The following is a 13,168-nucleotide window of genomic DNA, read 5'->3' on the forward strand; positions in this document are numbered from 1 at the left end:
CAATGAGAAGCCCGTGCACCGCAACAAAGAGTAGCCCCTTCTTGCTGCAATGAGAGAAAGCCTGTGCACAGTAATGAAGACCCAACACAACCCAAAAAAATAAATAAATTTATGAAAAATTAATAAATTAAAAAAAATATATTGCAGTAAAGACATCATTTATCTTGATAACTGAGTTTTTTGGCACCCCCTTAAATTTTGCACCCAATGCCAGCTTATTGACCCTAGTTCTGACTAGTTATGACCAAACTGCGTCACTGAGTGCAGAAGGATCCCCCACCTCATTTCTGACATCCCCCCAAAAGCCTTGGATTCCCCCACAGGTAAAAGGTATATAAATCCGCACTGCCTAGCATGAGATCTGGGCCCTGATCACCTCTCAGACCTCATGTCCTAAAACTCCCTCCCTTGTCACTCTGCTCCAGCCACACCAGCCACCATGATTCTCGCCAGACACACCAGGCTCACTTCTGCCTCATGACCTTTGCACGTCCATGCCCTCTGCCTGGAATGCTCTTCCTCCTAATGTCCACAAGGCTTGTTTCCTTACTTTATTAAGATAGAAGAATGTTACCTTTTTAGACAGGACTTCCCAGACCACTCTATCAAAAATAGCACACTCCCTCTCCCAAATCATTTGGCTATTTAGTGGCGTAAAACAGTGATTTAATATTTCTCACAAGTCTGAGGGTTGGCTGGGCTCAGTTGGATGGTTCTTTCACTTCCACATGGTATCGGCTAGGGTCACTCCTGTGGGTCACTCCTGTGCATTCAGCTGGAGCTCAGCTGGGACTGGAACACCCTGGATGGCTTCAGGCTCATCTCCACATGGTCTCTGTTTCTCCATGGGGTCTCTACAGCAGGGTAGCAGGACCTCTATATGGTAGCTCAGGGCTCTGAGAAGGAGAAAGCAGAAGCTTCCCTCTTAAAGCCTGGGCCTAGAAATCCCAGAATGTCATTTCTGCTACATTCTGTTGATCAAAGCAAGTCATAAGGCCAGCTCAGATCCTGGAAAGGACAGAGACTCCTGCTCTTGATGGGAAGAGTGGCATGTGTCTAAGGAGATGGGAGAAATTGTTGGCAGCCATAGTTACAGGTGATCCACCAACCCTCCGCCCCATCCTGTACCCTTGCTATCTTGTTCTTTTTTCTTGTCACTATCGGACACTACCTTATTTTTGTTTATTACCTATATCTTTCCAAAAATATAAGGTCCATGAGGGCAAAGGCCATCTGTGTCTCGTTCACCAGTGTGTCAGTGCCCAGAACTGTGTCCAGATCCAGAAGGCAGCCAATACGTATTTGAATGAATGAATGAATCCCTGGGGACAAGCTTCAGGTTTCCCCAGGATGATGGCAAATGGCAGGAAGGTGAAGGTCATAATGTGTAGATATTTCTAAGGCCGTGCTTTAGGATTTTTCAGAGACACACAGAGAAAGGAAAAAGAGGAAAGGAGGATGAGAAGCTGGAAGGAGAAATGGGAGGAGGAAGAGGCGGCAGAGGACCGGGAGCTTCAGGAAGGAAGCACCAGGGACCATCTTAGTCCTGGCTGTATCTCCAGCCTTGACCAGCACAGGGCCGGGCACACAGCAGGTGTTCAGAAAACGTGTGCTGAGTAACTTTCTCCAAAAACCCTTCGCTGACTTGGCACCTCAACACACTGCTGGGTCAAGCATCCCCTGGCTCTCGCAGCCCTGTGGGCCATTCCATCCCCACCTCACCCACTGTGGGTTGTCACGGTCAGGGGGTGGGTCTGTGTTCCCCACGGGACTCTGAGTCCTGTGGGGACAGGGCTGGGGCTGCCTTGGCCACTGCTGGGTCCCGAACATCGACCAATGGGCCTTGGCCCATAGTAAACGTATATTGCACAAACTTCCTCCCTGCGGGAAATACCGTCTGCGTCATTGCTGTGCTCCCGGACTGGCAGACGCAGCGTGAGCACTCAGGAAACACCTTCATCGATTCTAAGATGCACCCCTTTCATCCCCCCTGCATTTTAGCAATTCTGAAATCAGGAAGAGTCCCAGTCGATGGTGCTTTACAGACAGGCGGCCATTGTGATGTAGCTGGCCCTGCCTGGGTGTCATCATGGAGCTGCCTTTTCTTTTTTTGTGTTTTTGATGGTTAGCAGTTTTTAGCAGTAAAGGTTTTTTTGTTCATTTTTGTTCGTTTTTTAAAATATTTTTAATTGAAGTAGAGTTGATTTACAATGTTGCATTAATTTCTGCTGTACAGCAAAGTGGCTCAGTTATACATATACATATATATATATATATTTTCTTTCTTTTTCGGGTGGGAGAACAGAATTCTAGACCAGGTTAAGTGAGTTACTCCATCTGACAGGCTTCACACACACCTGGCACATCATAAATGCCAGTAAGTGAACACTCAGCCTTAGTGTGTGAGCGACTCAGCGCACCCACCAGCCCGGGAGGTGTGTAGGAGCAGGGGTGAGTGTGAGTCACATCTCTGGACCAGCACAGGGACTGGTCAGGTCTAAACAAATGTTTGTGGAATGGCCAAATAACTGAGTGAATTACTGGGCAAATGAGAGCTCCCTCTCAGCTTAGCGTCTTTGCATAGGTTGGTTCCTTAGCCTGGATGCAACTCCCTAGCAGGCGATCTGGCTCACTCCTATTCATCCTTCAGCTCTCAGCTCAGATGCCTGTTCCTCCAGGAAGCCCTCCTTGAATCCTGAGCTGGGTCAGGTGGCCCCTTGGTACTCCCACAGTCCTCTGGGGTCCCCCATCCCAGTCTGGCCCCGTCTGGGCCATCACTGTCTGGGGATGGATCTGACTCTGCCACTGGACTGTGAGTCCTGTGGGGACAGAGGCCGGGGCCGTCTTGGTCATGGCTGCGTTCCCAGCACCTAGCCCAGGACGAGGCCTGGAGAGGTGCTGAATGTTTGATGGATGAAGAGAGAAGAGGAGACTTGGCAGACAGGCATGGGTTCAGCCTCTCTGGCTGGTGCTCTCAGGAGCTGGGAGAAGCGCCCCTGGCAGCGTGCCAGCCTGCATTAGATGCATTTGTGCAGGTGCCCGGCAGCTGTCTTGGCCCACAGTCACCCTGGGCTGCCGCCATCCCCCTTTCCTCCAACCTGGAGCCTCCAAGGGCCAAGCCTAGCCTGATGTACTTCTCGGGCCCCGGACCACGGCTGGCCACACGGATTAGGAGCTGGAGCAGAACGAATGGATGTGGTGGGTTTCAGGGGATGCCATCTGTATACATTGTCTGCGTGTGTAATTGTGTCTCTTCCGGTCTGCAAGTCTGTGTGTGCCTGAATGTGTGTGGCTTGCGTGGCTGTTATATCTGTACGTTTGCCTGCGTTTGGCTTTTCTGTAATGACTCTGTATTTGAGGGTCTGTGTCTTTCCTTTCCCTTTCGGGCCAGGGTTGCGTGGCTGTGGATTCTGGGGAGGAAACTTAGTCTGTGTGTTTGCTGTCTGGGAATTTCTGAGAATATTTTTTCATCTCTTGGTCTCTGTGTTTGTGTGGTGGAGTGGTGGCCCCATGAGCAGCTGGGGGGTGGGGTCCTGGGCCCACCATGGGACCCCACCCTCTGACATCACCCTCACATTATTGTATCAGGGCTGGCTGACCAATAAGCTGGGGTTTGCTATTATAATGGGTCCTAGCAACGGGCCCTGACCTTGTGCTAACGGGGGTGGGGGGAGGCCCCAGCAGTGGGGAGAGTGAGAGGGGAGAGAGAGCCTGCAGGGCAGGTGAGTTCCCCAAGGGCAGGGCTCTCCAGCTGGGCCCTGTCCAATCCCAGTCCCAGCTCCCTCAACCCTAAGCCCACCCCAGGGGCCACTGGCCTGTCCGCCCCTTGCATTGGGACCTGTCCCAGGATCCCCCTCTCCTCTACCCAGGCCATGCCCTGGGATGGGTTAAGGGGACAGGGCACAGGAGGGACTGGGTATAGCCTGGGGGAAATGCCCCCACCTGGGCTGGGGGATCAGACCTGGAGGGAACAGTGGAATAAGGACGGTCTTCTGTAGGAGGTTGGGTGCGCCTGGGGACAAGGGAAGCCGAGGAGAGAAGGGGGAGGCAAAGACGTGTGGTTGAAGGGAGAGCAGCTCTTCAGAGGGACCTGGGTTTGAGTCCCGGCTGTGCCTCTGAGCGGGGACATCGCTTGTCTAGTCTGAGCCTCAGTCCGTCTCCGTCCGATGGGGACAGTGGTCCCTGACCTGAGCGTCTCTCCCAGGGTTCTCTGAAGAGTCTTAGTCAATGAGGAAGTGTATTTTAGAGGCGATGGACGAGAAGAGCATGTGACTGGGAAGAGGGAGGCCAGGGAAGCTCCAGGGTGAGGAGGATGGGATCACAGGAGAGACCATCATGACGGGCTCTGCGAGGTGGGAGGGGACTTGGCCTAGCAAGGCCTGCCAAACAGGGCTGGGTGTTTAATGAGACGCCCGGTGTGGGGGGCGCCACCTCCCGTGCCCGGCTGCACCCGAGAATGTCTTCAAAGATGGCCTAGAGGAAGACAGACGATGAGGCTCACGATGGTCACAGCAGCCCTGTGAGGGGGGCAAGGTTATCGTCCATGGTGCAGATGGTGCAGGTGAGGCTCAGAGCTCAGAGAGGGCAGGGACGTCACACAGCTCAGAATATTAATAATGATCAGAACAATGACAGTGATGCGGATAACGCAGACCACCTGCTCTGGGTCGGGCACTATTTTATTTTATTATTATTTTATTTTATTTTTTGGCCACACCTCGAGGCTTTTGGAATCTCAGTTCCCCGACCAGGGATCGAACCCTGGCCCCCTGCAGTGGACGCTCATAGTCCTAACCACTGGACCACTAGGGAATTCCCCGGGCACTATTTTAAGTGCTTTATACGTACGAACTCATTGCATTTTCAACAGCCCTAGGAGGTGGTTTGCTACTATGATCGTTATGATCCTCATGTGTGAGACGAGGAACGTGAGGCAGAGCTAAGGAACTTGCCCCAAATCTCTCAGCCAGTATGTGGTTAGCCCCGGATTGGATCCCAGGCAGTGTGGCTCCAGGGTCTGGGTCCCCTTGGCCATCACTTCACACTGCTTCCGATCACAGTAGAAGCAGCCGGAGAGCAGCTGTTCTCTTTGCCTGGTTGGCACGAGCTGGGCTGAAGCCCCTTCCGTTGCAGGTCTGGCTAAGTAAATTTCGGGGCTCAGTGCAAAATGAAACTGCAGGGCCCCTGCTTTAAAAGTTCAATTTTCATCCGTGTCATCAGAGTATTAAGCAAAGAGCTGGGCCTTTTAAGCGTGGAGCCCCGTGTGACCGCATGGGTCTCAAGCTGCCCACGAAACGGTCCGAGTTCCTAGGTTATCCCAAGACTCTTCAGCCGCTCAGTAGGCAGGTCAGTCATCACGCCCATTAAGCGGAGAAACAAACAGGCTCAGAGAGGTGCCTCGTTTTGCCCCAGGCCACACAGCAAGTTAGTGGCAGAGATGGGATGGGAACCTGGGCCTACCAAACTCCAAAGCCCCCTACCTCGTGTCCAAAACGTACCCCGGGTTTTTGAGAAGGAGAGGGTTGCGGGGCTCCGGAGGGACTCCCCTTATATCCTCGGTGTGTCTCTCTCCCTGCCCCACGCCAAGGCCCGGGAGGCGTGAACGGCTCCCTTCTCCCCGCTCCCCCGCAGACCCTGAGGATCACGCGTCCGTCCGAGAGTCTCCCCCAGCCCCCGCGCCCTCTGAACCGCCGGCCACCACGGCTACTTCGAAGTTGCCAGCGGTGCCCGGGGAGGAGGACAACACCATCCTCATGGCCAAGGAAGAGCTGGAGGCCCTGCGCACAGCCTCCTAGTCGGGCGACATCCCCCAGGCCACCTCCTGCCTCCGGGAGTTGCTGACCTCTTTCGAGAGCACCCGGCTGGAGGTGGGCGTCACAGGCGAGTCGGGGGAGGCAAGTCGTCCCTCATTAACGCCCTCCGTGGCCTGGGCGCCGAGGACCCCGGCGCGGCCCTCGCTGGCGTCATAGAGACCACAATGCAGCCCTCGCCCTACCCGCACCCGCAGTTTCCAGACGTGACCCTGTGGGACCTGCCGGGGGCCGGCTCTCCAGGCTGCCCGGCCGACAAGCACCTGAAGCAGGTGGACTTCGGCCGCTATGATTTCTTCCTGCTGGTCTGCCCCCGCCGCTGCGGCGCCGTGGAGACCCGCCTGGCCTCCGAGATCCTGCGCCAGGGCAAACAGTTCTACTTCGTGCGCAAGCGCACCCAGCGACCCTCGGGCTTCAGCGAGGCGGCGGCCCTGCAGGAGGTCCGCGAGCACTGCGCCGAGCGGGTGCGTGGGGCCGGCGTGAACGACCCGCGCGTCTTCCTCGTGCCAACCTCTCGCCCGCGCGCCACGACTTCCCGCTGCTCGTGTCCGCCTGGGAGCACGATCTGCCCGCGCCCCGTCGCCAGGCCGGCCTGCTGTCGCTGCCCGACGTCTCGCTGGAGGCCCTGCGGAAGAAGACGGACATACCCCAGGAGCAGGTGCTCAAGACGGCCCTGGTGTTGGGCGTCATCCAGGCTCTGCTCGGGCCGGCCGGCGGCCGCCTACGACAATGCATTGCTCGTCCGCTCGCTGCGCGGCTACCACCGCAGCTTCGGCCTGGACGACGACTCGCTAGACAAGCTGGCCGAGCAGGTGGGCAAACAGGCAGGCGATCTGCACTCGGGCATCCTCTCCCCGCTGGCCCACGAGGTCTCGCCTGAGACTGTCCTGCGGCTCTACTCCCAGTCGTCCGACGGTGCCATGAGGGAGGCTGGGGCCTTTGAGAAGGGCATCCCCCTGTTCGGAACGCTGGTGGCCGGGGGGCATCAGCTTCAGCACCGTCTACACCATGCTCCGGGGCTGCCTCAACGAGATGGCCGAGGATGCCCAGCAGGTCCGCATCAAGGCCTCGGAGGAGGAGGGCTCCCAGCCTGAGGTCAGCCTGCAGGCGGCTGGTGACAACGGCGTGGAAAAGCGGGGATCCGGGGAGGGGAGCGGCGAGGCAGACCCGCTCTCGACCTGCCAGAAGCTCGGCCTCCTCCTCAAGTACATTCTCCACAGCTGGAAGAAGCGAGATTTGTCGGAAGACAAATGAAAGTGCGGCCCCCAACCCCCTGCCTCACCCACAAACCAAGCCTTATCGAAACCTACCAACCAGACAAAAAAGGCTGAAAATGAGAGCTGCAGTTGCTGAGGGGCGGGGTGTGGAGGGCTGAGGGTGGCAGGTGGGCCCAAGTCCAAGCCCCGAACCTGGGATAGGAACTGACCTTGGGAGGGAGAGGTTCAAGGTATGGACGGGGGGCGGGGGGTCAGGGCTCTTTAATAGTCTCTCTCTCCCTGGTCCCCAAGTGACCATGAGGGATTTGGGGGCGACAGGACAGCCCGGCCTGGATCCAGGACAGGAGCCCACTGTCACCTTGGGTGGGTGGCTGAGTGGGCACTGGGGCCTGCAATCTCATGTCCCTTTCTGAGAACCCCAGAGTCCCAAAGGCCTGCTCTGGTGGGAGAGGGGCGGCCAACGCGTGCCCAGGATCGGCACGATGGTGCCTAGCAGCTGGGTTAAACAGAGGAGGGGGAGATGGGACATCCTGGGCCAGCCCTGCTGCCTGTGAGTGATGGTGGGGGGGGGGGGGGCAGGGAGAGGGGAGGCCAGGTGGCCACGGGGAACCGTGGGGAACCTGGGGGAACAGAACGAGAGCGGAGGTGGTGAGAGGGCAGGTGGGCAATTCTGTAAGCATGCAAAGAGGGAAGAGGCAGGGTCGCAACCGGACACCTAGAACGAGTCTCGTTTCAGAAAGATGGTGAGTGGGTCCACGTGTGGATGTGTGTGGCGGTGAGCTTGCTGGTGTATCTGTGATTGGGAGGAATCTTGGTACGTCTCTGTGATTTGGATGCTGTGGTCTAAGATCGTGAATAGTTGGCTGAGACTGGGGTTCCGGGTCTGTGTGTGCGTGGCTGCGTGGCTGGGCACAGATGTTGGGGATGGTGCTGAAAGGCCACGGGTCTGACCGTGAGGACGCCTGTCGGGATTTCTGCACGAGGCTTTGAACGACAGAGGGTGTGTAACGCACTGAGTGACGGTATTAGCCTGGCCCAGGAGACCCTGGGAACCCAGCTGGTTGGCACATCCTCTGGCTCTGTGCTTGGCTTTTTGGCTGGATGCAGAAGGGAATCTGACACCCTTATCTGCTCAAGCCAAAACTCACATGCCGAGTCAAGGGTCATGCATGTTTAAAAACGGACCACCAGACTGGCGGGCTTGGACAGGACAGGGGTTGCCCCAAGAGCATCTGTGGGCTTGGATGAGGGTCAGGGAAAGGTGGGATTGAGGTGCAGAGAAGGGCGAGTTTCCAGGAATTCAGAAGGCAGCTCTGGTGCTGTGGAGGTGGCCTCACTAATACTCCCTGAGGGTGTTCCAGGACCTGGTGATGGCTCTAGCCTCATCTGGGGTCCTCAAATTACCCCTGACTCTGGGAAACAGACTAACAGGGTCCACTTTTACCTGGAGGATTAATGGCGGTGCCAATTTTCTTTGCTGAAGGGCTCTGTGCTTTGCAAAAGATTCCCCTCTTCCCAGAAGGCCTCCCATGGGCTCTGCAAGGACTACTTGGGGTTCATGTGGACCTTTTGGCACCAAAGGAGGTGCGAGGGACCATGGTAGTTTCCCTTAGATGCACAAGAAAGAAGGTCCCTTCCAGATGCATTCTCAAAAACACAGCCCACATCCCTGTACCTGTGGGCCCTCAGCGCAGGACTCACCAGCCCCAAGGGGCTGGGACGGAAAGGTCAGGCCTGCTCTCACTACGCTGGACCTAAGGTTAAGAGACACAGCCTGGGCGGCTTTTGTCTCCTGCTTCCAACTGGTGGCCTCGTCCTATCCCTTCTGCCTCCATCTTTCCCTTTCCCACCTCCCATCTCAACCCCCAGCCCCTGTTCCAGCTGAGGCCTCCCCCTCCACACCTAGGTCCTGCCCCAGCCCCTCACCTTGTCTCCCAGGCCCCAGTCTCATGCACCGTAAGGCCACGGAGGGTTCGTTTTAAAATTACTTTTATTATTTATTTATTGGCCACGCCACATGGCTTGCAGGATCTTAGTTCCCCAACCAGGGATTGAACCCAGGCCCTCGGCAGTGAAAGCGTGGAGTCCTAACCGCTGGACCGTCAGGGTATTCCCAGGGGGGCTCTTTCTAAGGTCCACCTCGGACCCCTCACTTCCCTGCTCAGAACCCTTCCATGGCTACCCACAGATAAAGATCAAGCCCAGCCCGATGTTCCAAGCCCTTCCCAAGCTGGCCTCTTCCTGAACCTCGCCAGCAGTAAGACCCCGAGTCTTCCTAGAACAGCAGAGCTGGGAGGGCTCGGAGGAGTCATCTCTCCACTGCACAGGCGAGGAAACTGGCACCACCCCCCGTCACAGAGGGGAAAAGAAAGGCTCCAGAGGGGATATGGCTTGCCCCATGTCACCCCACAAGTCCCTGGCAATGGCTGGGATTAGATGCCGTCACGCAATCCCAGGATGTAAACGTGGCTGCCCCGTCCATCACACCGGTGAGGCCTCGGAGGCCTAGAGGCAGGACGGGGCTTGCCTAGGTGTGCCCTGTGGCTCCCGAGCACATGCACATACTCGGGAGCCAGGCAACGAGGATGAGTAATGTTTCCACAAATGCACTAGACCCGTCTGTTCTGCTAGTGCTGGAAATGCAGCACCCAAAGAGGTCTTGGCATGTAGCGAGGGCTTAGCTGTGCAAAGATTTGGGGGGGGGGTGTTGTATGGAAAAAGGATCAGAGGGAGCTGGCCCATATCCTGGTTCTGGTGCAGGCTGTAAGACATTTAGCAAGGGACCTTTATCTCCCTGAGCCTCAGTTTTCTGCTCTGTAGAATGGGCACTTGATGAAATCATGTATATGGTTAGAACAGTGGCTGGCCCAGAGTAAACATCAAATAAACCTGATCTATGATTACCAGCAATGATGAAGATTCCAGCTCTTAATCACTGCCCTTTATGGTTGATCCCAGTGCCTGGTGCATGGTAAATGCCCCCCCAAATTTAAGACTTTGAATTCCAGGACCAAAAGACTTCAGCCCCATTCCCAATAACCCCAGGAATCAGCTGGAGGCCTTGGGCAAGTGATCTGTCGTCTCAGTGCCAAATGTGGAGAGGAAGGGAGGGAATCTTTTCTGGCTGTTTTGAGGATTTGATGAGATACTCCAGGAGGAGAAACTGGTGGTGATGAATAAATGCGAACTTAAATAAAGCACTTAGCACCGGGCCTGGCATCTTGTAACACTCTCAGTGCTATTACTGGGGATGCCGCAAATACTTCAGGCAAGCTGAGGGATGTAGAGAAGAGAGGGCAACTCAGAGTGAAAATACTCCCTTACCTGTCCTGTCCAAGGTCATCAAGTCCCGAAGACGGAGAGCTGGGGGTCAGGCAGCCCATGGCAAGCAAAGTCTTCCAATCATGCCTCAGCCAGTCCAAGATACTGGAGCTCTCGCAGGGCACCAGGGCTCTGGAGGCGGCGGGGGACCTGCCAGCAGTAGCTGCCACGTTACAATCTAGGCTTCATCCTCTGGAGAACGTCGGGCCGGACATTGGTGTTACCGGGGGAACGGGCTCAGGCAAGTCGACCTTTGTCAACGCCATCCAGGGGCTGGGGGGGCGAGGACCCCCACCTCGGCCTGCGCGGGCATGGTGGAAATGACCGTGGACCCCACGCCATACCCGCATCCCAAGTACCCCAACATCGTCATCTGGGACCTGCTGGGCATAGGCGCACACGCCTTCCGGGCTGACAAACACCTCCAGCGGGCGCTGCTGGGCCGGTACGACTTCTTCCTCACCATTACGTTGGAGAGCTTCTCCGCCGACCATGCCCAGCTGGCCCTTGAGACCCGGGGCGGCGGGGCGAGCGCTTCTACTGCATCCACTCCAAGGTGGATGTGGACATCGCCGCCTCATGCAGCCGCCACCCCAGCTCCTTCTCGGAGGAGAGGGTGCTCATCCAGCCTCGGGACGACTGTGTGCAGCGGCTGGAGGGTGAGGGGCAGGCTCTGGAGGGCTGGATTCTCTGTTTTTTTTTTGGCTGAGCGTCTTGTGGGATCTTAATTCCCCAACCAGGGATTGAACCCGGGCCCTTGGCAGTGAAAGCACAGAGTCCTAACCGCAGGACTGCCGGGAAATTCCTATTTCCTTATTTGTTTTTTTAATTTTTAGTTTTTATTTATTTTGGGGGGGCTGGATTCTTGAGGGCTTGCCTCCCCCTTCCCCTTCATCTTCCCACCAAGGCCCACAGTGGGGGGAGGGGTCGCCCATGGTCACATGGCCCCCATGGTGAAATGCTGCTTACAGCTGCCATTTCAGTCACCTGTGATGGAGACCAGTCACTTGCATTAAGGAAAAAAAAGGGTAGGTACTGGCTTATGTATTGGCCAAGTTAGAGCAGTGCAAATGCTATCCGCCCGTGCCCATGCGGACGCTGGCAACGCGTCGCGGCCGGCAGCTGTTCCTTGAGGGCTCACCAGCGGCCACAAACCACTTTCACCAGCTCAGTTCACCACCCTGCCATCCCTAGGAGGTGGGTTACAAGCATCCCTTGGTTTTACAGGTAAGTACAGGAAAGCCCAGAGAGGTCTGGTAACTAGCCAGATGCCACACAGGGCGTAGGGAGCGAGGCTGGGATCTGAACTCAGGCAGCCTAGCTCCAGGGCTGACGGTCTTAAGCCATATGCTGTGTAGACCCAGCTTGCACCCAGGCAGCTCTCAGGACAGCTGGGTCGGCTTGGCGCGGAAACCCACTGAAAGTGCTTTTGTCTCCTGCAGCAGAGAGCCTCAAGGACCCCAGGGTCTTCCTGCTGTCCATGTTTGAGTTGGGCAAGTACGCCTTCCGCCTGCTGGAGGAGTCGTTGGTGAGGGGCCTAGAGAGCCACAAGCGGCACGCGTTCCTGGTGGCCCTGCCCAACGTCTCCAAGCCCATGCTGGAGCAGAAGGCGGCCTCGCTACGGCAGCACATCTGGCTGGTGGCCACGGTGGCCTGCGGGGCCAACCCGAGTCCCGTGCCGGGCGTGCCGGAAGTGGCCTGTGACCTGTACACACACACGCTCACCCGCTCCCTGGAGGGCTACCGCCGCAGCTTCAGCTTGGACGAGGACCCCCTCGTCAGGCCGGCGGAGCAGATGGGCCGGCCCGTGCACAAGATCCTGGAAGCGCTACAGGGCCCGAAGACCAAGACCACCGAGGCGCTGGTGGCGGAACTGCTGGGCCAGGCCTCCGGGGATGCCTCGGCGTTCAGCCAGGAGCCCCTCAACGTGCCCATCCTGGGCTCCCTGGCCGCCTGCGGACTCTCCTTCGCCACTGTTTACCGATGCTCCGCACCTCCCTGGATGCGGACACCTAGAGCGTGCTGGTTGAGGCCTCCCTCGACAACCCCGAACACAAGCTCCCAGATAAATCCAGTCAAGGATCCCAGCCCTGAGCCCGGGCCAGCTGGAGGTGGCAGTGAGGGGCTGGGAGCACGCAGGCTCCATCTGTGCCCAGGCTGGGTGGCACTGGGGGACAGGAAGGAAGAAACTCAGCAGCAACTCTCCTGGACTGCGCCCGTGTGCTCTCGTGCTTCTGTGCTCTGGGTCTCACACTCTCGCTGGCATTGCCCCCACCTTCCCTACTCTGGTGAACCCACACACCAACCAGCACTCCCCTGGGAAGCAAGGGGAGGGAACGGCACACGGGAGTGCTAAGTTCTGCTAAGGCAGAGAAGAGCCAGCTGTCAGGCTGGAGACAGCGGCCAGAAAGGTGTCCCCGCAGATCGGGCACGGCGGCAAAGGCCGCAGAAGCATTTCCATAAGAGGGCAGTGAACAGCTCTCAAGGGCCTGGGGGGTCATGAAGGGAGGTTCCCGCCTAAGGTCTCAGCCAGTGGTGGCAGGGCCAGAGCCTGCCCTGGGCCTCGTACCTCCCAGACCTGGGGTCTGCAGACTCCCCACTTCTGGCCAGACCTTCTCTGGCCTGACTGCTTTCTTTACTGACCCCTACTCTACCCTCTTCAGCTGTGCTTTTTTTCTCAAAAGACCGCGGGATTCCCATGACCTGGACACCAGGACTGTATACAGGGTATGTCAGAGGGTAGGGGGAAGCCAGGGAGACCCAGGGAGACCAAAGTGGCATGGGGGGTGGTGGACAGACCAGATCAGCTGGTTGAACTGG

At 57.1% G+C, this 13,168-nt stretch overlaps 1 protein-coding gene and 1 pseudogene across 1 annotated transcript; both read left to right on the plus strand.

Moving 5' to 3' along the window:
* The first annotated feature begins 5,271 nt into the window (after positions 1–5,271).
* Positions 5,272–7,064, plus strand: LOC114903260 (interferon-inducible GTPase 5-like). The gene is given in 6 exon segments (XM_029236108.1): positions 5,272–5,338; positions 5,632–5,889; positions 5,892–6,314; positions 6,317–6,521; positions 6,523–6,787; positions 6,789–7,064. Coding segments are annotated over 6 exon segments (1,494 nt in total).
* Positions 7,065–7,509: 445 nt separating this feature from the next.
* Positions 7,510–12,442, plus strand: LOC114903270 (annotated as a pseudogene).
* The last annotated feature ends 726 nt before the right edge of the window (positions 12,443–13,168 follow it).

This window comes from Monodon monoceros, unplaced genomic scaffold, assembly GCF_005190385.1.
Source record: "Monodon monoceros isolate NGI ecotype Baffin Bay Population unplaced genomic scaffold, NGI_Narwhal_1 Super_Scaffold_10, whole genome shotgun sequence".
In the NCBI taxonomy this organism is placed as follows: Eukaryota; Metazoa; Chordata; class Mammalia; order Artiodactyla; family Monodontidae; genus Monodon; species Monodon monoceros.